At 35.9% G+C, this 24,250-nt stretch overlaps 1 protein-coding gene across 4 annotated transcripts in view; it reads right to left on the minus strand.

The window, feature by feature from the left end:
* Positions 1 to 786: 786 nt before the first annotated feature.
* Positions 787 to 24,250, minus strand: part of YLPM1 (YLP motif containing 1) — a 68,727-nt gene continuing 45,263 nt past the window's right edge. For 2 of the 4 annotated variants that reach the window (XM_082383834.1, XM_082383836.1), the window contains exons 9-21: positions 23,965 to 24,160; positions 23,368 to 23,486; positions 22,302 to 22,456; positions 18,921 to 18,983; positions 18,520 to 18,639; positions 18,127 to 18,303; positions 17,956 to 18,039; positions 17,584 to 17,667; positions 15,203 to 15,283; positions 11,954 to 12,005; positions 6,735 to 6,865; positions 1,510 to 1,692; positions 787 to 1,179 (exon numbers count right to left, since the gene is read on the minus strand). In XM_082383834.1, the coding sequence (XP_082239960.1) occupies positions 1,546 to 1,692; positions 6,735 to 6,865; positions 11,954 to 12,005; positions 15,203 to 15,283; positions 17,584 to 17,667; positions 17,956 to 18,039; positions 18,127 to 18,303; positions 18,520 to 18,639; positions 18,921 to 18,983; positions 22,302 to 22,456; positions 23,368 to 23,486; positions 23,965 to 24,160 (1,409 nt within the window). In that variant the 3' untranslated portion in view covers positions 787 to 1,179; positions 1,510 to 1,545. Of the gene's footprint in view, positions 1,180 to 1,509; positions 1,693 to 6,734; positions 6,866 to 11,953; positions 12,006 to 15,202; positions 15,284 to 17,583; positions 17,668 to 17,955; positions 18,040 to 18,126; positions 18,304 to 18,519; positions 18,640 to 18,920; positions 18,984 to 22,301; positions 22,457 to 23,367; positions 23,487 to 23,964; positions 24,161 to 24,250 lie in introns of those variants that run through there. The other 2 variants (XM_082383835.1, XR_014242287.1) reach the window with 2 other exon arrangements.

Below are 24,250 nucleotides of genomic sequence, written 5' to 3' on the forward strand. Positions count from 1 at the left end.
TCTTCTCTGTCTTCTCTCATGCTGGAAATAACTTTTTGTTTCTTTGCAGAAGGGAAAAGAGCTCCTTTTCTGTTTTTAAACAGGAACGATATTTGGGTTTTAGCTCTGTATATTTCTAGGCTCCACCTGGTACCATTCACATGAGAGGAAATTCTATGCAGAAGGCCATGCTTCCCAATAATGAGCAATCTGGCAAGAACCTGAAAACTTGACAGGCTTACAGGCTGCCTACCAGAGCACTCTGCATCGCCATACTCCTGCCCGGCAATCTTGACTTAAAAAATCAACAATTCAAGGTTAGCAGTAAGGCAACAAGCTCCCAAGCTTCATGGAGTACATCAGTTTTGTCTACCAGGAGTCAAAGCCAGATCAGGGAAAAATCAAAACGTAACAGAACATGAAGGGAGAAAGTAAGAAGAGGAAGGAAAAGAAAAGAGGGAGGAGCAGAGAAAGGATCCAAAAAATAAATAAAACAATAAAACATCATGATACAGAACAGATGTGCTCCAGGGAACTGAGGAATATTTGAAATTGTTTCTACTAGTCTTCAAGACACAAAGATAGAGAAAGAAATCAGCTATAAAACAAAGGTAAGTGTTGTGAACATCACTGAGCCTTGTGTTTACATGAATTATGGAATCACTGAGCTACATAATATTCAATGGAAAAGAGGTTTTGGGATGTTCAATTAGCATGTAATTAGAACACACCATATTAAAAAAGCAATAAAAATAAAATTAAGAAAACAAGAGAAAGGGGCTCATGCTGTACAGCCCATGAATCTCATTGGCTTTATCATGAAAGTTTATTTTTTTTAATCCTAGTACAATCAGCTACCAGTTACATACAGTAAAAAAACAAAAACAGCCACAAAGCAATGATGATAGAGATAGTCTGCGACACTGTACAGTGGAGGAAACGTTGTCTGTTGGAGTCCTCCAGCAGATCTCCACCTGGCTTCCGCAGTTAAGCTATCAATCCCTCCCTCCCCAAAGTAGTTAAAAAGAAAAATTAATGTCTTGCTTGGGTAGAGCAAGATCCTAATACCTCCTGGGGACACTGGAGAACTTTAAAAAACTAAAGCAGTAGAAACAAAACAAAAACTGAAATGTGGAAGCAAGGTGACACACAACGAAGCTCCATGAGGCCTTGGCTTCAGACCACCTCAAAGCGAACCACCTGGAAAGAAAAGAAAAGGCTGTCACAGCAGGAAGGAACAGATAGAAAATTCAGCAGACCTTAGTCTCTCTCATCACTCCACTCCTTCCCAAATCTACAGGATCCAAGCTTTTCTTAAGTCTTATATTTTTATAAGTAAGCCAGGTTGCAGAAAATTGCTTCCTTTTCTAATACCCTGTATTGCAAATGCTGGCAACTAGCACATACTTACTCTTTTAGAACCAGAAAACAATACAAGAGAAGCATTTTTAGCAAAGCATGCTGTCTTCTTTATCTCAAACTCTTCAAAACAACAAACAGTAGGCTATTTATATGACTGTGTACCCTTACCTTAGAGGAGTAATGACTCCATTCAAAAACTAAGTCTCATATATATTTGGTTCGATTGAGGGCTTTTTCAGCCAGGTGACCACTTTCATCTGTGATCTTCTCCCAATCAGTCTGTCCGACCACAAAACCTATGGCCCTTTTCCTATCTGCATCCTTCTTTTCTTCCAGGTCTGCCCATCTCACCTAAAAAGAACACAGCATTAGGCTGGGCTTTAGAAAAAATAAGTACACAAAGAGCCTCTTAGCTTTCTGAATAGTCTAATGGGTAGGATAACTAATTTAAAGCCAGGAGGTTAAAAAATGAGAAGGTAACTGTGGAGAATTGAAGAAAGCCATATATCTTAAGTTACAGAAAGAAAACTCTCTAGTCAATCACCAAGTCCTAACCACTCCAGCTCCTGAACAGTTCAGCCCTCAGTTCAGTCATATCCCCTTCCCCCTCCTGTCACTCCTTTTTAGTTCACTGGCTTCATTTTTTTACCTAAAGAAAAGCACTAACCTCTACCTAGTCTTCCTATCTTCATTCTCACTCCCTCCGATCCACTCTGCCAGAGGAATCGTCCTAAAATACACACAGCTTTAAATCTGTGCCCTACCTACGGAATAAAATCCAAGCACACAGGTCCCTCTGGATCTGGCCCTGTCTATTCTCCTGCAGCATCTCTGGGCAGTACTTATGCACTTCATACAGCAACACAAAATTACTTCCAGCTCTCAGAGCATACTGGGCCATTTCTCATCTCTGTAAGGCTGCATAAACTAGACTCTCTTCCTGAAACGTCTTTGTTCTAACCTGGTCCACCTGGCATGAGTCTAGTCATCAACCCTTGCTTTATCCCTCTTGCCCTTTGCCAATCAAATAATTAATCATTGCTTCCCTGGAGTTACTTCTGGATTTTGACATGTCTAGTTTTGAACTTCCATACTATACTGCAATTATCCACTTACAGATCTCTCTTCCCTAACAGACTATATACACCCTAGATCAAAGACTGAGTTGTTGTTTTTTTCCTTTTTTTAAAAAATTTATTTATTTTTGGCTGCGTTGGGTCTTCGTTGCTATGCACGGGCTTTCTCTAGTTGCAGCGAGCGGGGGGCTACTCTTCGTTGCAGTGCGTGGGCTTCTCATTACAGTGGCTTCTCTTGTTGCAGAGCACGGGCTCTAGGCACCCGGGCTTCAGTAGTTTCAGCGCCTGGGCTCAGTAGTTGTGGCTCACAGGCTTAGTTGCTCCGGCATGTGGGATCTTCCCAGACCAGGGATCGAACCCATGTCCCCTGCATTGGCAGGTGGATTCTTACCACTGCGCCACCAGGGAAGTCCCGAAAGACTAAGTTTTATTTATCTCCACATAATAAATTTTTTTGAAATTTATCCTTAGAAAACAGGGAGCTGGTATTATTACTTTCATTTATGAGATGAAGAGACCAAGAGACAGACTCAGTTGATACCATTTATGGCAAGATTATAACTACAAGTATATAGATCAGGGATATTTTTTATTGGTATTCCGATATTTTTAAAATATGGATTCTTACATGTTATAGTAGTAATTTTAAAAATATAAGCAGATATATCCTCTAAAAAATGAAATACTTAAAAAAGAGAGACTATGAAACTGTGGTTTGCAGTACCTAGTACCAAAGTCTGCAGAGATTGTATTTTAAATATGGCTTGTGATTTATTGTGATTGTGGTCTGTGACAAGAAAAGGGAACCAGAGCATGCTCAACCATGCTGCACCTGGAAATGTGTAATTGCTCTTAGAGGTACACTGACCCTCCCTATTATCATTTATAGGAATGGTAATCAAATGACTAGGCTTCTCCCCCCCCCCCCCACTGTTTTTAGCAACCACTTAGCTAAAGATAAGATACACAGTAACAGCTGTGGGGGAAAACTGATAACACCTGACTCTTTTTAAAGTAGATTTTTTTGTGGGTAGAAAACCTATGACTCAATTTCTTTCATGGGCCTCAGTAAAAAGCTATTTTAATAAACAATGTGGGCTTCTGTGTACCAAGATCTCTGGGCCTTCTGCCCATTAATGCTGATGTATTTATTTTGACAGATTCATGCACCCTCTCTCAGCTCTCCCTGGGATCAAGGGTACACATTTTAGCAAAAGATGACTATGGTTAAGGGGAATGAAGAATGGATGGACGGATGGACAGATGGATTGCGGCCACTGAACAAAGAAACGGTAACCAGTCCACAGTACTTCCTTAGCACAGAGTTAAACACACTAATCAATCTTGCCCTGAGTAAACTAAGAGCTAATTTTTAAATCTGTAGTTTAAATTCTAAGTCTTTAAAACTGATGCTATATCAACATTATTCATTTACATGTTGGGCTCCTCCCGTGGAGGTCCACTCCTTAAGTGGCCTCCAATTGCACAGACCTGACACACAGACATACAACGCTGTAGAAGGAATGAATAATTACCAAAAACACTAAAAATATATGGAGCAAAATAATGACTTTCAACTAGAAATGGCTTCTTAAATGTCAGTGTCCCTCCTAATCTTCCTAGAGGTACTTTCACTGAGATTTACAATCTCAATTTTTTGCCATTTATCTTAACTGTAAAAAGAAAAAAAAGTTGTAATAAAGAAAACTCTTGACCAATACTCAAAAGTTTCAGATACATATATTTTATCCGTTGTCACCAAAAATATTTCTGAAATGTATGAGTTCAGCAAACAAAACAAGAGAAATGTTCACTTTTCCACAGTTATCAAAGAAACACAAATTAAAGTCCATTTTATACCCAACTAAGCAAGTGGAAATTTAAAAAAATAAATTATATTTTAAAACCTAGCCATTTTGGTAAAATTCTAATATGATCAACTCTACAGAACTACCTTTGTGTTACAGTGTAAATTAATCCCAGAAACCTGCCCAATATTTATAAAAAGCTGAATTATAGAAATCAAGAGACCCCAGGAAAGGAATGAGTAATGAGTCCTGCATTCCTTGCTACCTGTAGGATTTCCCTGTGCTCTGATGTTGATTTTGGTAAGTGGTGTGAGAGTTAAAAACTATTTGAAGCTGATTCACTTTGATACAAAGTAGAAACTAACACACCATTGTAAAGCAATTATACTCCAATAAAAATGTTAAAAAAAATTACTATCTCCTCAAAAAAAAAAAGAGCTATTTGAAATGAGGGTGGGAGGCAGGGAGGAGAGTGAAAAGAGGAGCCACAAGAATTAGGATGTGTACCGCTCATGCTCTTGTCCACCCAGCTTACAAAGTAAATTACATGGGATCACAGACTCCTGATTGAAGAGAGTAATAGTTACCTGACTAAAAATGAACTAGAGAAAAATATTTCTCATTTGGAATTATTCACTGTTACACCAAATTATTATGCCCAAGGAAGAGCTACTTCTACTTTTCTGTTGCCCCAACCTTAAAACTGGAATAAGAGGTATCAAGACAAGTAGTCCCTGCATGGAGCTGGGCACATACGGAAGGCCACTAACCAGGTCTCAAGACACAGACAAGGGCAGGTCTAGGGACTGTCTGCAATATTTGAAAGAGCTTTGAAACCTGGAGTCCTTTGTAATGGTATCCACTGTAATGAAGTTTTACTGGCATTTTTATTCTCTTACAATAAATATCCTTTTAATATTGAATTACTAAGGGAACTCATAAAAAAGAAATGATGTATAATGATAAAGAAATTATCATTAACTTCATTCTTACTTAGAGAAATGAAAAATGAGATACCATTTTTTTTTTCACCGATTAGATTGTCAAAAGTTAAAAAGTTCAATAACAGCACTGCTGGTGCAAGTGTGGAAAAACAGGCATTTCCTTACATGTGGGTGTATAAATAGGTGCAACCTTTTTGGAAAACAATCTCACAGTATCTGTCAGAATGATAAATCATATTCTATGAGCTTGCAGCTTTAAGGCTAAAAATATTCCCTAGAGATATACTGTCAAAAAGATGCCAAGATGTATGCATATGACTTTAACCAGAGTATTATATTAGCAATAAAACAAAAACAGCATAAGCATCCACCGATAAGGGACTGGATAAATAACTGATTATTCAGCCAAACAATGGCACACTAGGCAGGCATTTAAAAAGAACGGTAGGGAATTCCCTGGCAGTCCAGTGGTTAGGACTCTGCGCTTTCACTGCCGAGGACCGGGGTTCAATCCCTGGTCAGGAAACTAAGATCCTGTAAGCTGCGTGGCGGAGCCAAAAAAAATAAATAAATAAAAAGAACTGTAGGTTTGTATATACTTAAATAGAAAGATCAAGACAGACTAGCTGGAAAAGGTTTATGCAAATCATATGTAATATGATCCCTCTCACTTTATTTTGTTTTAAAGGATATATACAATTATCACTTTTATTGAATTTGACATCTACGTGGAAGACTTATCCAACCTCCTGGCTTCATTACTCTGCTCCCTATCATAGCAAAGCTTCTTCAAAAAGTTACCTACATTTGCTGTTCTGCACTTCCTCATTTCCTATTCTACCATCTGCTCCAAACTGGCTTCTGTCCTTCAACTCTATAAGAAAGCTTGACCTTTTTTTTTTGATCAAACATCAACAATCTCCATGTTGCCAAATCCAATGGCTATTTCTCTTTCCTCAATTTACTTGTCTTCCCTGTATCATTTAACAATGGACTATTCTTTACTTCTTAAAACATTTACCTCTATCTGAACTTCTAAATTTTGGAGACCTGAGTCCTATTATCACTTCTAACTTAACTGGTACCTCCCTGAACTTCTGATTTTTCACTCCCAAACTTATGTCTCCCCTACTTTTCACTAACTCAGTAAATGGCACCACATACATGGAATACTTATGGCCAGAACCCTGAAGAGTCACCTTTGATTTCATCCATCCTGGACCCTCAACATCTAATCCATTAAGAAGTCCTATAGATTCTCTTTAATACTCTACTTTGCACCTGGCTCTTTTGCCCCATGACAAAATGGCACAAGCAGCCATTCCAAACTCCTTTAAGGTTGACAACATGCTAGCCATATGAGGTTCTGTTCTCCATTTTTTAAGTTACTTGTACATTTTGATCTGATAATTTGTAAGGACTCTTTTTTTAATCTGTAATATGATACAGTATAAACCAAACCACTCTAAAAAAACAGCATTCATATGATTATCTGACTATAACTTTCTAAAACCAGATGCCTAAACGGGCCCTTTATCTGTTGGTAGTTATTGACAGTCTCTTACCCTCTTCTTCCCAGGCTCAGAAGCACGAGTGTCATAATCGTCAGGGAGCTGAAGATAATCCTCCATTCTGCTGGCAATAGCCTCCCAGTCACGTTTCCTTTTAGTACCAGTTCTCAAGCCATCCAACTTGTCTGAGGGACAAACACAGAGCCGCAGCATTAAGGAAGAGTGTGAGTTGGCACACGACACACAAACAAGGGGAAAGAAGGCTGGAACACTGTCAGAGAGCACATCCGCATTTCTGAGAGCAGCATCACTTGTAGATCCAAACTATCTTCTTGGCTGAGATAACATCAAGTTCTGTGCAATTTCCATTGTTTATCTGGTGTTCATACTGGCAGCCTTTATATTACTATGTTGGTTTAAGTAACAAATATGGGCAGAACAAGAGAAGGCCCTTGTTTCCTGGCCTCCTTATCCTCCCACCCCACCTAAAATCACAACACTTCAGCTCTCATGTTCTGATGAAAATGCAACATTGGGTTTTTCTAAAAGCAATTTCTTCCATTCTTTTTTTTCTTTAACACAATATTAACACCACCCATTAGATGTGCAATCATGTGTGATATCGTATTATATGAAAAGCAGGTAGTACAAGAACTTAATGAGCCAAGCTAACGTTCAGAAAGGTTTTAGATTAACAGTTTCTTGGGATTCTGACCGCTGTGAGACGATTCGTCATGAGAATGTTTATGAGTAAGTTGATTATACAAATCACCACTTTCTTTGGTTATACTATGAAGTGCAGTTGACCATCCTGAGGCTAAGGGCTAGTCAGCCAAAGTGGCTGGATCTGAATTTTCTTTCTGAATCCTCAATCTGAGAGGCTTTCCAAAAGCCCCAAACTGTAATCAATTAAATGAACAGGGATTGCTGATTCAGAAATTATTAGATATGAGTTTAGGTGTCTTCAAGAACACATGATGAAAATGTGTGGGTTTTTTTATTGGTTGTTAATTCTGATTTTGAATTCTACATGTGAAATATTATGAGTTTTATATATATATACATATACATACATATATATATATATATATATATATATGCACTACATTGAAGCACTAAATTTTTGGATCATCTGTAGTTATAAACACACTATTATTAAGTAGGTCAATAAAGGAAAACCTAAACACTTCAGAAACACACAATAACCACACTTCATTTAAGTCCATAAAGGGTCCAGAGTGTATATATAATAGAAACCTTTTAGGCATCAAGGTGGAGAGAACTTGACATGAAAAGAAAAGTACAATGGAAGCAGGAGGAAAGGTGAGTTTATGCTTCAAATGTAAAAGTTATACATACAACTAACTGTGCATACCATACAGGCCTCAAAAACCAGTAAGATTTTGCATACTTGGCAAAGCTTTTATTTCCTAAGTTCCTCCCCCATAAAAGCAATATTATTGAAATATCAGCAAGGCAAACTACAACACTTTACAAAACTCAAGAAATTTTTATCATATCACTTTGGAAAATTTTTAACACGGACTGAGTTCAACAGAAACAGTCTTCTAATCTCCTCTGTAAATCACATGCTGTACCAAATGGCTCTAACCTACATGTATATGACAGGCCATATTATACAAGATCTTAAAGAAGTGACACCTTGATTGCACAGGGACATAGAATATGGTATTAGAAAACCAACGAAGTCCCACAAACAGTAAAACTGTTCTCAGTTCAACAGTGTACAGTATTAGCAGAAGAGTAGGCAGCTCCAATACACTTATTGAATAAACCTCAAAGGATTTCCAAACTTAATAAGATCAACTTCCACATTAACATACTTCAAAGGAAAATTTCATATTTCAATTCTAAGAATAGAACATGGCCAGGCAGCAATACAGAAGGGCAGTGAGAAAACTGCAAGAACTTTTCCTCATACACTGGGTGTATGACAGGAGTTACACACCAGGAGTCCCATATTTGCAACATGGAAGTTCAGAAGAGCATGTATTTCTAGTCTGAACACCCTTGTTTGTAATGTTTAATTTGAAATTTTATTGTGCACAACATGTTTAAAGTTTCCTTCCTGGGGCTGAAGAAAGGTTCGTACCTCTTCCACATGGCATCCTGGAAACCCAAACACACAGATGTATGGCATAAGGTGAAGGAAGAGGAATCTGGGGTATCTGTTAGTTACAGAAGACGACTGGTGTCCAACACACTCATACTAATGATTTTCAGAGGTTTGAATTTCAAAAGGTGAAGTTTTAAGATGAAGATGAAAGTTTAAATATCCAACTTGGCAGGTCACAGAATTTTACCACATCTTCAAAACAGTATATATTATTATTACAGCACAACAGAAAACAAATTTTAGATATATCTATATATTTTCTAAACATAAATGGTATTTCTGAAAATTTGATCACAGTGAACACACAAGGGTTACGTGCCTATACAAATAATAATTGCATTCCAACTGTGAAGAGATGAAACTGCCTGACATGTAGAAGGCCAGTACACAATAACTCATAAGCAGAGACAAATGACACTGAGATGAGAAAAGCAAAAGTACTCGATATGAAGAAGCCTAAATTAGGATGACAACAGTCTCAAATATTCTTTTGGTTTTTCAGTTTGAGAAACCAAAATCATGTCAGTGGAATTTAAGTAGCTTGAATGCTGAATCCCAGCATTTGATGTGGCATGTAACACCCACCCTTGCATTAGGGTGCCTGTGTCCCAGCTGGAAAGGAGCCATTCAGGTGCTACTGAAGGTGAGCCACAGGCAGTCTTCAACAACTCCATGACACCCATGCCAGATGCAGCTCAGGCCAGTTCTGAATTTTTCTAAAATTACACCACTTCCAATTTAACACTTACACACAGGCTGAACTGCATACTGTACTTAATGAACACAGATCAAGACTCTACAATGAGATTTAACAGCTCTTTGAAAAATTATAGGTAAGTGAGTATTTTCTCACTGGCAGACTCATTTGTAAATCAAAATTCCTCAGTTACAGATTCAGCTTGTCTAGCTCAATGTATGACACTGCTAAAGCTTAGTATGTTTCCACCCAGCATAATCATGTTACCAAGAGTAATTTAAGAAGTGTTGGTAAAATACTCAGAAAAATAAATTGTACCTGCTACTCAAATCTACTGAATTTGCTATGATAAGAAAGGCAACATAAATAGGCTAATTCTCAAATGAAGAGCCTCATGTTTTAGGCTCTTCTTCTTTTTCTCAATTGGCTCCATGGACCAATCTCAAAGAAGCAAGCACTTTCGGGAATGCTCACACTCCATCTGCCTTTCTCTACAGATGATATAGCTCTCAAGATAACACAGTGGTGCAAGAGGCAAGTCATTATACGAAACATCACTGTCACAAACAAAAACCCAACTGCAGACACGTAAGAATTTATTTCCTAGATTCATTACTAGATCTTCAGTGCCTTTAATTGAAATGGTTTATTTAACAGTTCTATTTCTGGATCACTGTCTAACATTCTGCTTTTAAAATGGACTGAATTTACATAAAATGTATTTTCTGAGAAGCAAATAGTAGATAGGCCAGAATTTTTTCCAGAAATTGATACCAAGATTAATGTCATATTATCTTGAATAATCATAACTAAATTCCATTTTCCTTTCTCTTTAGAGATTAGAAAGGAAAATAGAAAGTGGACTAGCTCAAGTTAAAAAAAAGCATTATCCTAGATAATATATTACATAAGGCCTCTAAAGATTATATGCTTAGCTAAAATATTTTACAATCCCCATGTCTCTTTAATTACCACTTCTCTTTGCCCCAAAAGATAATCACTACTTAGAGAACCAGAAAATAGGGAAATGATCTTATAGTCTTATAGGTTATTCGGTAAGTACAGAACTTCAGATTTAATCTAATCTTAAAATAAACATATCTAAAGCATTATTATTAAAAAAGTAATTTGTGATTGTTATTTTCCTACATATTTAATTGCATTTAAACACTTATGAATACTTTAAAAGTTTAGGGAAGGAGATGGTTTATTATTAAGATTTCCCACAGAGGGAGGACGAATGCAAGAATATGTCAGTAACCACATACAATTTTCACATGCCATACACTAGAAAAAAATCCTAGACTTTGCAACAAATCACCTATCGCAACAATATGGTAATACTACAGTTTACGGAATTATCTTTTCACATAGGACCTGGTCGTCATCAATGGCTCACATGATCAGCTGGGCAAAATGAAAAGCATAGCCTATGCAATTGTGTGTAAAGTGCATCCCTCTGATGTCAGAAACACAGACAATATGCCCCAAACAGTGAAGCAGCTAAATGACTCACATTTGTTCTATAAATTTAAGATATATTTCTATGGTTACTTCAGCTTTGGAGTTACAGCATAATTCCAGGAGGAGAAATGCAGAGACCAACAGTCATACTTCATATATTAGTAAGGTCCATCCTTTCAAAAAATCTTATACCATTATCTTAAATTATTTACTAATACATCTTAATCAACATGTTAAATGGTTCTCTTTAGGTGAGGTAAAAAAAAAAACTGTTCTGCAATATTACCGTGAAATATTGGGGGAAAATCCATTAGATATGTATGATTTTCTGCTTGACAAAGAACCCCATGTTAAGCAACTCCAATTTTTGATTTAGACAATCATTTTCACCAGTCTACCTTGTAATCTGGCACTAAGGACAAGCTGGAGGAAAATTTAAACGGAATCTTACAAAGCAGGCTCCTCAAAGACCGGAATTATATATCTACCTCCCCAACTCAGAAACTCTAATTTATTATATACAAGGAAAATAACTGCTTTTTAATTAATTTTTAAACTTCAATATTTATTATTATTACTACTACTATTACCCAAAGTATTCATAATCAGGTTCAACTTTGGACTGCAGTTAAACATTTTTTTAAAAAAGTAGAAATCTCACCTACACCAACATTTCTGATTAATATAAATGAATGGACTTTAGAAGTGACAGTGTTTTATTACTAAATTTATCACATATTTCCATTTACTCTAAAAACTTTAAGTGGTACCGAAGGTAGTTCTTTTAAAATACTCTTCTTTCACTCTGTCACAAGACATAAATGAAAGCCAACAAAATAGACTGAGGATGTAAGGTAGGCCAAAAATCTTCATTTAAGCAGAAATTTTGGGAAACTTGTTCTTCTTATAGCAGAAAGATCTATGACCATTACCATCAGGTATCACATATAAAAACAGGAAAAAGGAAATACCCACCTAGCTTTGCCTCAGATGTGTCCATCTCCCATTTGCTTTTCGGAATGTAACCCTAAATCGTACACAGAGAGAAGCTCGAAGGGTTAGAAAGAGACACATACATGCACATCACTTTTGAATTGGAAAAGCATTAAAACTGGGAATGGATTCAGTTTCCACTCACTATTTATAAATATATCCTGAGGGAAAACACAGTCTCATTATCTTTGAAGAAACTGAATTACCAAATTCACCAAACTTCACTGCCCAGATTTCAGAATAGTCACTTTAGAATAGTATCATGAAGGCGCTTGGAGGCAACTACAGTTCAGGACACACAACTGTAGTCTGAACAACAGCTATATAGCAAATACGGTAAGAATGTATGGTAGTTACTGTGCTCAATTAATATCATTCAGAGTAGCAGAGAATTTATAATACTAGCTAGGTTATTTTCTAAATACAACTGCTATTGTTGTATTTAGTATATAGTAGCCATTTAGTATATAGTAGCCATGAGGTCCAAAAAGTGTTCTTCAAGACAGTTACTTTATATTCCAGTTTACTTTTAGATACTCAAAAGAAGGGAGAATACTTGATATCACTGAACACAATTATGAAGTTCAACTTCATTTTAAAATGACTCAATCCATTTACCAGTTAGATCTTACAAAGACTAATTTTACTGAATCAATTTCAGAGCATTACTTTTTCATCAGTTGGAAACTAGATTATTATTTCTGATGTCTTTTAAAAAATTACATCTTTCTATTATATGAAAACCCAGAAATCTCCACAGGCAATTTATATCTTATTTAATAAAATAACTGGGTGGTTTATTTCAAACGAAGTCCTACGTAAGATTTTCAAATTTCACAATGTACCTATTTAGCTATGTAGTAAGCCTTTCAGTTTATTCACCTAGCAAGTGTATGCTTTTTCCACATAATTCACTGATTCCCCCTTTCCTTCATTTGGACTCTGTTCTCTATTAGGTCTTAACATACAGAACTTTAATATTAGGACTTATTATATAGGACAGATTCATCAAAGGTGTCAGCATCTTCTTTTAAGAATCCATATATCTTTCCACTATTGGGAATGTTCAAGTTCATAGAATAGACTGACACACAGGTAAAGTTGGAAAGTATGTTGAACACTTCATGACAATAGCTTCTGGGTAAGAGTGTACTAGAGCATCATCATTCTTCCAGGAAATCTACAGGTTTTATACATTTCTAGTCTTTAAGCCAGACTAATAATTCAATTTCAACTAATTAGGTAGTATTTCAGATTATAAATTATACCATCCTTTCCAAATACATGTTTAGAACAAACCAAGACAAAGGCTGAAATGATGGTGCTAAAAGTTTAGTACTGATGGAATTTGTACAGTTGTATCTCAAAAAATCATCTGAAAACCTTAAACATCACTAGAATAATATATTTATAAATTCTGAGTCAGATCTATGAGGTTCAATGAAGCACTAAAGAAGACAAAATATCATACCAATGATCCCCCCAAAGGAGTCTCTTAACCAAGAAAAGTTTGGATTTCACCCAGCTATAGTAATCAGTACAGAGTAGAAAATGTAAAGTTCAGTGAAAATTCCATTAAAATGGTCTGAATGACACAAGACTTGCTCTTAACCCTTTCCAAGGGTCAATTCTCCAAGAATCTTTTACTCTTGGAATAGAAACCAACAGTAGAAGATCTTGATTCTGCATTTTGAAAAAAGGTTAAGAGAAGTTTTATAACATAAAGATAAGCAAAATGAGTACATTAATTTCCCCCTGCTGGAACCACCCTTTTCTTCCTTAAAACTTAAAATCATCTTCTCACTGTTTGAAATATTAGGCTACTTGGAAATAAAAGAGATAGTTCAGCAGGGTAGAGTTCTAAGGCTTCACTGCCATGTTTCTGATGAAAAAATATAGTATTACAGTGTGTTTCACTTTTAAAAATAATAGTACATTCAATTAAAAGTTCCAAGTTTTGACCTACACCTAAGCAAGTCAGATGTTATGAACCATATGCTGAACTGAAATCTCCACAAAAGGAAGACAGAGCTTCAGAAAGCTAACATTAGAGACTTCTCACATGACTGATTGCTAGTACACACGCTGCAAGTAGCTAAACTGGTCATTAGCCATATTCCAGGACAGCGTGGACCTTTAAGTGAATTTCCTGCCTACATCTTAGATCATGTATGTCAAAATACAACCTAATTAATAAAAATACTTTGTTTAAAGAAAAAAAAAAACATAGGAGACTCAAATGCCATTAACTTTAAAGCTTATTTTTTAATCCACATATGAAATCTAGGAATGTAGAAATTGACACCATCTCTATGCAAACACACAGTTTCTATTCAGAGTCCTCTATAACACACATGGGTTGATGGGACCACTCCTTAGAGAGAATGTATTCTCTAGGGGTTAGGAATCAGGGTTCTCGCTTTGCACATTTTCAGAAGAATATGAAAAGCAGCTTTAGCAAGGGCTGAAGTATTAAATAAAACAAATAATATTTTGAATTTAAAAAGCAACACTATTCCAAGGCACTGCTCATCTCTGTACCCCATTAGCAAACACTGAAAATAACGTAAGTCTATAGGTCGCATATTCTTGAATGACAGGGTAAGGCAGACATCACTACAGAGGTGTGATCAAAAGCATTTACAGTAGGTACACGGGAACTTTGAATTCACACTACGTAAGCCTTTAATCAGCCTAAGCAAAATGCATTGCCTACACAGTCAAATCATTTTCCCCATCACTTAATAGGATAAAATGCGGAAGAACAAATCCAGCAGTCAGTGGCAACCCTCTGCCTCCTCATTCAATAAGTTCTTCTGCCTCAGTTTATAGAAAATCAATTTTGAGCTCTTATAGCAAAGAAGAGACAATTATGCATACATTGGGTAGGCTGTACCACATATTTGCTGGAATGTAAGAATACCCTTTCAAATGTAATCGATTTTCTTAAAAAGTGTATTCCCCTAGAGCCACCCACAAATAGATGAGTGAGTACACGGGTAAGTTTCTTAGCATTCTAAAAATTTTCTTGTAACAACACAGTAGAGGGTTCTTTTCCTTTGGTCAGGGGAAAAATAAAAAGTATCCAAAAGTCTCCTTGAAGATGATTATGGAAACTTTTACCATTAAGGTGCATATCAACAATAGTCATCTGATCACAGAGCTGAATTTAAACCCTTAAGAATTTTAATAAAGAGACACTTTGTTCAAAGTGGTTGTTCTGTCTCCTACCAGTTCGCTTTCCTCTTCCTCTGCATCTTTCTTTTCATCCTTCTGTTCTTCAATATTTGCATCAAAATCTTCCATCTCCACCTACAATACCACAATAATCACACACAAAAAGACTGAGTTAACATTTAGGAAAATGTTGAGTCCCTCACTGAGATATGAAATGAGCACAGTTGCCCAGAGCAAGACACACAGACTTGCTGTTACATGCTAAGTAATTTCTAACACCCTAAACTTTGAAACAGAACTGACAGACAGGATGATATTCCTGCTTTTCATTTTCCTGGGATATCCATCTTTGTAATTCTCTATGAAGTTGAGTATAATGATCTAAATTGACGGTTATCTGTTTTGAATGACAATGGATTACTAGGATTTCTTTTTAAAACCTTTAGCAAGTATTTTTTCAATCAAGTAAAACAGGTATGATTCAAATTTCAAAACGTAAGAAAGGGTATAGTGAAAAGTCAGAGGATAATAGCTTGGCCCAGAATAGTAGCAATACAAATAGAGAGTAGATAAATTAGAGAAGTATTTATAAGGTAAAACTGACAAAACTTGTAGGCTGACTATATGGTGGAGGGATAGAATTAAACACTGGTACAAGGGGAAAGTAAAGAGTCAAAGATAATGGAGAGTAGAGAGTCAGGGTTTCAGCAACCAAGTGGATTGATGGATCTAATTACTAAAATAGAGAATGTGAGAAGAGGAACAGGTTTGGATGAATTACATATTGAATAGGTTGAGTTTGAGGTGTACTAAGATAATACATATTTTTTGGTAGAGAATTCGGAAAATAATGGTAGAATTATAAAAATCCCTCATAACCCCTCCACACAGATATAATTACTGTTAAGATATTGATAAAATGCATTCCAGCCTTTACAATTTAATATTAAGGGCATGTAAGTGGCAATCCAAGGTACCAAAAAGCCTGATTATCTATACAGAATGTGCAGATTGAAAATAGAGCCTAGGATAGAGCCCTAAAGAACTCCAGCATTTAAGGACTGGGTAGCAAGAGAAGCCAGCAAAGGAGACTGAAAAGGGATGGCCAGAGATGCAAGAGGAAAACCAGGAGAAGGTAGACTCACAGAAGCCAAGAGAAAAATGGTTTCAAGAAGGTGGACATGGTCAACCATGTCATATGTGGCTGCAAAATTAAGCAAAAGAAGTGAGAATTGTTCATTGCCATGGAAATATTTGGTGAGAGAGTCTCTAGAGAATGGCTGGGGCAGAAGCCAGAGGAAATGGGTTGAGGAGTGGCATGGGAGGTAAAAACACATAAAAATACCGTGACAACACTGAGTACAGATAACTCTCATTCACAGGAAGAGGTCAAATAAAACAGAAGTATATAACTGATTAAAAGAGAAAAATCTCTCCTTTTCCATAATAAAGATTTATTTATTTCAAACTAGTAATTGATTTAGACAAGAATTCGCAATCTGTGAAAATCTGTCGGGGAACAGGATATTAACAGTTTCAAAGTATCTCCCTACAGATTACTTATTAGGAAGAGAAAAATGCAGAAAAATTTGATGGATATCACCTGAACCAAGTGATCAACACTTAAATCACCAATAATGAAATAAGACGACATCATAGGACCCCTGATATGATGCACTGAGAACACAATGCCACTTATGTAGCATTCCTGCTAATGTTTAACCTAAAGCTAATCATGACAAACCCAAATTGAGGGGCATTCTACAAAACAGCTAAGTGGCCGATACTCTTCAAAAATTTTTTGTCTTTCATGACAATGACATAGCTGAAAAACCATTTTTTGTATTAAAGGACTGGATCCTGGATTTTAAGAAATTCTTATAAAGCACAGTATGGGAACAACTGGTGAAATATGAATATGGACTGTATATGAAAGAATTCAGGAAATTTATATTACCTAACTTAGTATCTTATCAATGTTAAATTTCTTAAATTTGATAATTGAGCCTTCTAGTTTTGTAAGAGAATGCCCTTGTTCTTGGGAGATATCTACTGAAATATTTAGGGCTAAAGGGTTTATGAGGTCTGCATTTTAACTCTCAAATGGTTCCACAGTAAGAGGAATAATAGTAGTAGTAGTAGCAGTAGTAGTAGTAGTAAGAAGAGGAGGAAGAAGAAATAGAGGAAATCTAAATAGAGAAAAATGAGACAAAATATTAACAATTGGTGAATCTCAACGAAAGTCATGTAGGTGTTCTTATATTGGGTTGGCCAAAAAGTTTGTTCGTTTTTTCCATTATGGAAAAATCCAAACGAACTTTCTGGCCAATACAATACTATACGTGCAATTTTCTGTAATTTAAATTTTTTTCAAAGTAAAAAAAGATGGAAAAAAAGGTCGCTTTTGCACTGCTTTCGAGCCAAAGAATGCTCACCTCTTCAATAGCAGCATCCTGCAGCAAAGAACGAATGTCCAGACGCATCATATGACGAGGTGCAGTTTCCCAGTGATCGGCCATCTAATTGAGAGATTCAGGAGGTCAAGTTATCTCTGGAAACTACTCAAAGAAAGACCAAGAGAATATCCAAGACAAATTTAACTAATACTGTGAAGTCTAACAGGCTAGTTCCAGGAAGAGCTAGGACACCTCGTACCCTTAGATACAAAGGTTAAGAAACATTTACTAAAGCAGGTAGAAAATATATTTTGAAAGTAAAGGGGATAAATAAGAATTTCCAGACAACAGTGATGAAACAGGCAAAATGAAGTTTAGACTATTACACCCTCTGTGCTTCAGAAAAATCACCTTATTTATTTCTTTAAGCTTTCTTCCATGAATATTCCTCTTGCTACAAGTCTGGTTATCTGCACTCATTTCAGCCAAATACACCTAAGAAAGAATGAATAATGATTAGGCAAACAAATGCAGCACTTACATGATAACACAAAGTACTCTAAAGTTCTTTTAAATCTATACCTCAAATCCCTTGGTTTTTGCTGCACTCCAAAACTGGTCAAAATGTCTAACTCTGTCATTGATGGCATCCAGGATGATGAAAGGGAAAAAGCCATCATCCAGAGTCTTTTTGAAAGTTTTGAACATGCTGGTGCGGTAGGTTTCCTCCATCTCAGCTTCATATTCATATTCCATTACCTGATATCCCCCAAAAGAGATATGGAGTTAGCAAAAGCAAAGAATCATCTTAAATCTCCTCCCTCGTTAGCATTTGGATAGAGACAACTTTCTAGTCTTTCCTTCACACCTGAGTACTAAAGTTCGTGTTCAAAAAAGCCACAATTCTCTCTGAACATGTTTTCCTTTCAATGCTATTTATGAATCAGGATGTAATCTGAGAGGAATATACCATACCTTTTTTTTCACTTTCTTTCCAGAATCTGGATCTTTTTCTTCTTTTTCCACTTCAGCGATGAAGTAATCATCCAGGCTTAGAACTCTGGGTGCAGGTCCTCCAAATTCTACCTCCTTATCCTAAGAATCATATATTCAAGAAAGTTAAAGAGAATTTATGGAATAAATTAATAAACGTGCACAAAGTTTTTCTTATGGCTAAATACCACGCAATCTTCTTGTAGTTTCAAATCAAGCAGGGGCAAAGTAGCCTAAGCAGATCAAAATTTATGAGATAGCATCTACCAGATGGGCCAACTAGAATGGATCAAATGGGAAATATCTGTATCAATATCATGTTACTTGCTAAGAAGGCAAGTGGCTAACAAAAGCAACTGATTCTTTCACTTTCCCATACTCACTCGAATAAGTTTCGCAACATGTGTCTTTCCACTGCCAGGCAATCCTCTCATTATAACAACAATCTGAAACACAACGAAAAAAAAATCACCCAGAGAAGATTTTTTTTCACAGTGAGATCTTAGAGTTAACAATGACCTATCATTCTCCAGGACAGACCATATGATAGGCCATGAAACAAACCTTAATACATTTGAGAGCACAGGAATAATACAAAGCATGTCTCTGACCACAATGGAGTAAAATTAAAAATTTGGGAAATGCACAAGTATGTAGAAAGTAAACACCATACTCCTAAATAACCAATGGGTCAAAGAAGAAGTCAAAAGAAAAATCAGAAAATACTTTGAGATAAACAAAAATGAAGACACAACATAAGACAGTGGAAGAACAAACTAAACTGAAAGCAAGCAGAAGGAAGGAAATAGTAATATTAGACCAGAAGTTAATAAAATAGAGAACTGAAAAACAAAGAAAAATCAATGGAACCAAAAGCTAGCTCTTTGAAAAGAGCAACAAAATTGACAAACCTTTAGCTAGACTAAGAAAAAAGAGAGAAAATTCAAATTACTAGAATCAGAAAAAAAGAGGGGACATGACTGCCAACCTTACAGAAATTTTAAAAGGGTTATACTATGAACAACTGTATACCAACAAAGTAGATAACTTAAAAGAAATGGACAAATTCCTAGAAAGACACAGCCTACTGAAACTGACTCAAGAAGAAATAGATAACCTGAGTAGACCTATGACAAGTGAAGAGATTTAATTAGTAGTCCAAAAACTGCCAAAAAAGAAAAGCCCAGGCCCAGATGGCTTCTTCACCGAATCCTAACAAACCTTTAAAGAAGAATACCAACTCTTCACAAACTCTTCCAAAAAATAGAAGAGGAAGGAACAATTCCCAACTTATTTTATGAGGCCAGCATTTCAAACCAAGCATATAATCTGATACCAAAACCAGACAAAGACATCACAAGAAAATTACAGATATCTCTTAGGATTATGGATACAAAAATTCTCAACAAAATACTACCATATTGAATCTAGCAACATATTAAAAGAAGTACACAACATGACCAAGTAGGGTTTATCCCAGAGATTCAAATTAATATCTGAAAATCAGTTAATGTAATACATTATATCAATACAATAAAAAACAAAAAAATCTCAGTGCAGAAAAAGCATTTAACAAAATCCAACATCCTTTCATGATAAAAACATTCAACAAACTAGGAATGGAAGGGAACCTCCTGAACTTGATAAAGGACATCTAATGAAAACCCACAACTAACATAGTACTTATGGTGAAAGACTGAAAGTTTTCTTTCTAAGATCAGGAATAAAACAAGTATGTCCACTCTCACCACATCTATTCAACACTGTACTGGAGGTCTAGCCAGAGCAATGAGGCAAGAAAAAGAAAAAAGGCATACACATTGTAAAGTAAGAAGTAAAACCATCTCCATCTGCAGATTACATGATCTTATATATAGGAAAAATCCTAAGGAATCCATTAAAAATCTATTAGAACCAATAAATGAGTTCAGCAATGTTGAAGGATATACGATCAATACGAAAAAATCAATTGTATTTCAATACAACTGAACAATCCAAGAATGGAATTAAGCCATCTATACCTTCCTTTTTTTTTTTTTTTTTGGCAGCACCGTGTGGCTTCCGGGATCTCAGTTCCCCGACCAGGGATTGAACTCAGGCTACGGCAGTCAAAGCGCAGAATCCTAACCACTAGACCACCAGGGAACTTAAGCCATCTATATCAATAATAACATTACACGTGAATAGATTTAAACAATCCAATTAAAAGGCAAAAATTATCAGACTGCATAAAAAAAATGATCCAACTATATGCTGTCTATAGGAAACATACTTTATTTGTGTCATTGAAAGACACAAACAGATTGAAATTAAAAGGATGGAAAAAGATATATCAACAGCCACAGGAAAGCTGGAGTAACTATACTAATAATATATGAAATAGACTTTAAAACAGTGACATACATACATATACAGAGTCAAACTTCTGATGGAAATCTCCCGTACCATTTTATTTAAATGGAATCTAATTATTTTGCAATAAAAGATAAATTTAAGAATGTAGGGGGCTTCCCTGGTGGCGCAGTGGTTGAGAATCTGACTGCTGATGCAGGGGACACGGGTTCGAGCCCTGGTCTGGGAAGATCCCACATGCCACAGAGCGGCTGGGCCCGTGAGCCACAACTACTGAGCCTGCACATCTGGAGCCTGTGCTCCGCAGCAAGAGAGGCCGCGATAGTGAGAGGCCCGCGCACCGTGATGAGGAGTGGCCCCCGCTTGCCACAACTAGAGAAAGTCCTCGCACATAAACGAAGACCCAACACAGCCATAAATAAATAAATAAATAAATAAATATTTAAAAAAAAGAATAATAAGCTACATGTTTAAAAAAAAAAACAAAAAGAATGTATACATATGGAGGAAAATATGTCTAAACTAATCAAGTCTCCTAATTCTCCCTCTTTTAGTTCCACATACCATAAAACCAAATCCTCTTTTCCCTTCTTCAAATTGCAATTAATTGAGTTCTTATGAATTATTTTCTAAAACTTTCAACATTTTTTTCTGCCAAGCAATTAAGCTCTAATTTCTTAGATTCTATAGGGTAGGCAGTTTATGAGATTTTATGATGATTTGGAGATGGTAAGATGCCTTGAATCTGATATTAATACTACGTCACACGTGGAAACAACCTAAATGTCCATCAACAGATGAATGGATAAAGAAGATGTGGTACATATACACAATGGAATACTACTCAGCCATAAAAAGAATGAAATAATGCCATTTGCAGCAACATGGATGGACCTAGAGATTATCACACTAAGTGAAATAAGTCAGAAAGAGAAAGACAAATACCATGATATCACTTATATGTGGAATCTAAAGTATGGCACAAATGAACTTAACTATGACACAGAAACAGACTCACAGACACAGAGAACAGATTTGTGGTTGCCAAGGGGGAGGGTGGGGGGGATGGACTGGGAGTTTGGGATTAGCACATGCAAATTATTATATACAGAATGGATAAACAACAAGGTCCTACTGTATAGCACAGGGAACTATATATATTCAATATCTTGTGATTAAACCAAAATGAAAAAGAATGTATATATCTATGTAGCTGAATCATTTTGCTATACAGTAGAAATTAACACAACATTGCAAATCAACTATACTTTAATAAAATAAATTAAAATTTTCTTAAAAATTAAAAAAAAATACTACGTCACAGAAAAGTACAGAAATTCTGTTCAGGATACTAAAAAGATTCTTGTCAGCTTCTAATTTGCAAGAAAACTAGTCATTTACATAGGACTTACTCTCTCAGGTCTGCTCTCTCGGCCAGGTGGTTTCAAAATATCATCCACATTCTTAGATTCAGGTTTCTTCTCGACCCGCGGAGCTGGAGGTGGCTGGTGGCTTAGTGAAGGAGCTGGCAGGGGCATTCGCTCCTCTGGGTAAGTTCTTCGTTCTCCTAGGATTCCAGCAGTTGAACAAATTACTATTTATACAGTAATTATTTAAAATTTTAACTCTCTCCACTCCTCCTAAGGTAATATAAGTTATGGTGATTTGGGGGCTTACTTTTATCCTTAATTAGAGATAGTTTAAGATAATGTAAATCTATTGAAATCAAGAAAATGAAAAGATTTAGGTATGATTTCAGGCAAAAAGAATGTTCTGAAAAATACTGAATTCATCCTTGTTTGTATTAAACTTAGGAAAAAAGTTAAGCAACAGAATATAGAAGAATAACATGTACTCCTGAATAGTCCTGAGTATGATTTATAGTCCGTCTGTATGTAACTTCTGCTTTACAATTTTGAGAACGAGTCACCAGCTTAGGAAAGCTTGTTTGTATAAGTAGGTGTGAATTTCTAGTTTAAGTGTAATTTATAACAGTGAAAAACTAAAAGCAACCTAAACGTCCAAAAATAAGAGTCATATATCTCATCCACTTGATGGACTATCATAGAGCTGTTAATATAATAGGTTTACGTATGGAAAAATGTATATAGTACACAATATCAATGGGAACGAGCACAACAAAGAAACTGTATTTATACTTTGATTACAACTTCATTAATATGTGTGTGAAGAGAGAATGACAGGAAATATACAAAATTACAATAGTTGTGGTATGGTAGGTGGTGGGATTATAAGCGATTTTGTTTCTAGCTTCCAAAATTTCTTTAATAATGTAAAAAGAGAAATTTACATTTTATTTCATCAATTACATGGCTATTTTTGGTGATAATGTTGTCACCTCTGAGAAATCTGTGAGTGCATTTTACTCTGAAAGTTTAAATCCATAACTACAATAGAAAGCATCTCATGTTGTTTTCAGTTCTCAGCATCTTTATAGTTAATAAGGCACTAATCTACCTCCAAACATGGACGGTCCTTCATAGGCTGGTCGGTCAGACTTCCGATCATAGGATGGCCTATCAAATCCCCCTCTTCTGGATGAGGAATGGTCTTTTTTGTCTCGATATGACTGAGTCCTAGAAGGTTTAACAGTAAGTGCTTTGGTAAACAAAAAATATATGGAGGTCTCTTATAATGCAACACCATTATCTGCCCAATTTTTTCTATGGGTACTTACTATACATAGTCAATACTTATATTTTCATTTTGCTTTCCCATTTAGATCTGCCTTGCATACACACATCCACAGAGCTCACAAATTGCAAACATAAATTGTTTGCCTATTAACTAAGCAATGATTACAACTTTGTTAACAATACTCTTTCCTTTCCTTTCTGGCTATCTCCATCTCCCATTTAACTCTCTGGAATTCAAGCTCACAAAACTCAACCACCTAGTTTCCTGAAAATTGGTACTCTTCCCTCTCCAAATTATACGCACACATGCATGAGAAAAATACATCATTTACTAAATTTCCTTTAACTACACTGACTTTTGCTGAACTTAAGTATATGGTAATTTGCACACCTGGCAAAGATATTTCTCATAGCATACCTGTCATCTCGAGGTCGGCGTTCTCTGTCAAATCGATCCCGGTCATAGTCAATAACACCACGATCCCGGTCTCGATCTCTATGAGTCTCCCGATCCCTTTTGAAATCTCGATGATCTGCCATGACATTACTTTGACGATCAAAATAAGGCTCACGATCTCTGTCTCTATCATAACGATCTCGTTGGCCTACATGCTCTATAAAAACAATATAAAATAAGAACTATATCCCTTTTTTTCTGAAATAAAAGCAGAAATGTACACATCTAAATTTAGAACTAGTATAAA

This window comes from Balaenoptera borealis (assembly GCF_965194805.1).
Source record: "Balaenoptera borealis genome assembly, chromosome: 3".
Classification (NCBI taxonomy): domain Eukaryota; kingdom Metazoa; phylum Chordata; class Mammalia; order Artiodactyla; family Balaenopteridae; genus Balaenoptera; species Balaenoptera borealis.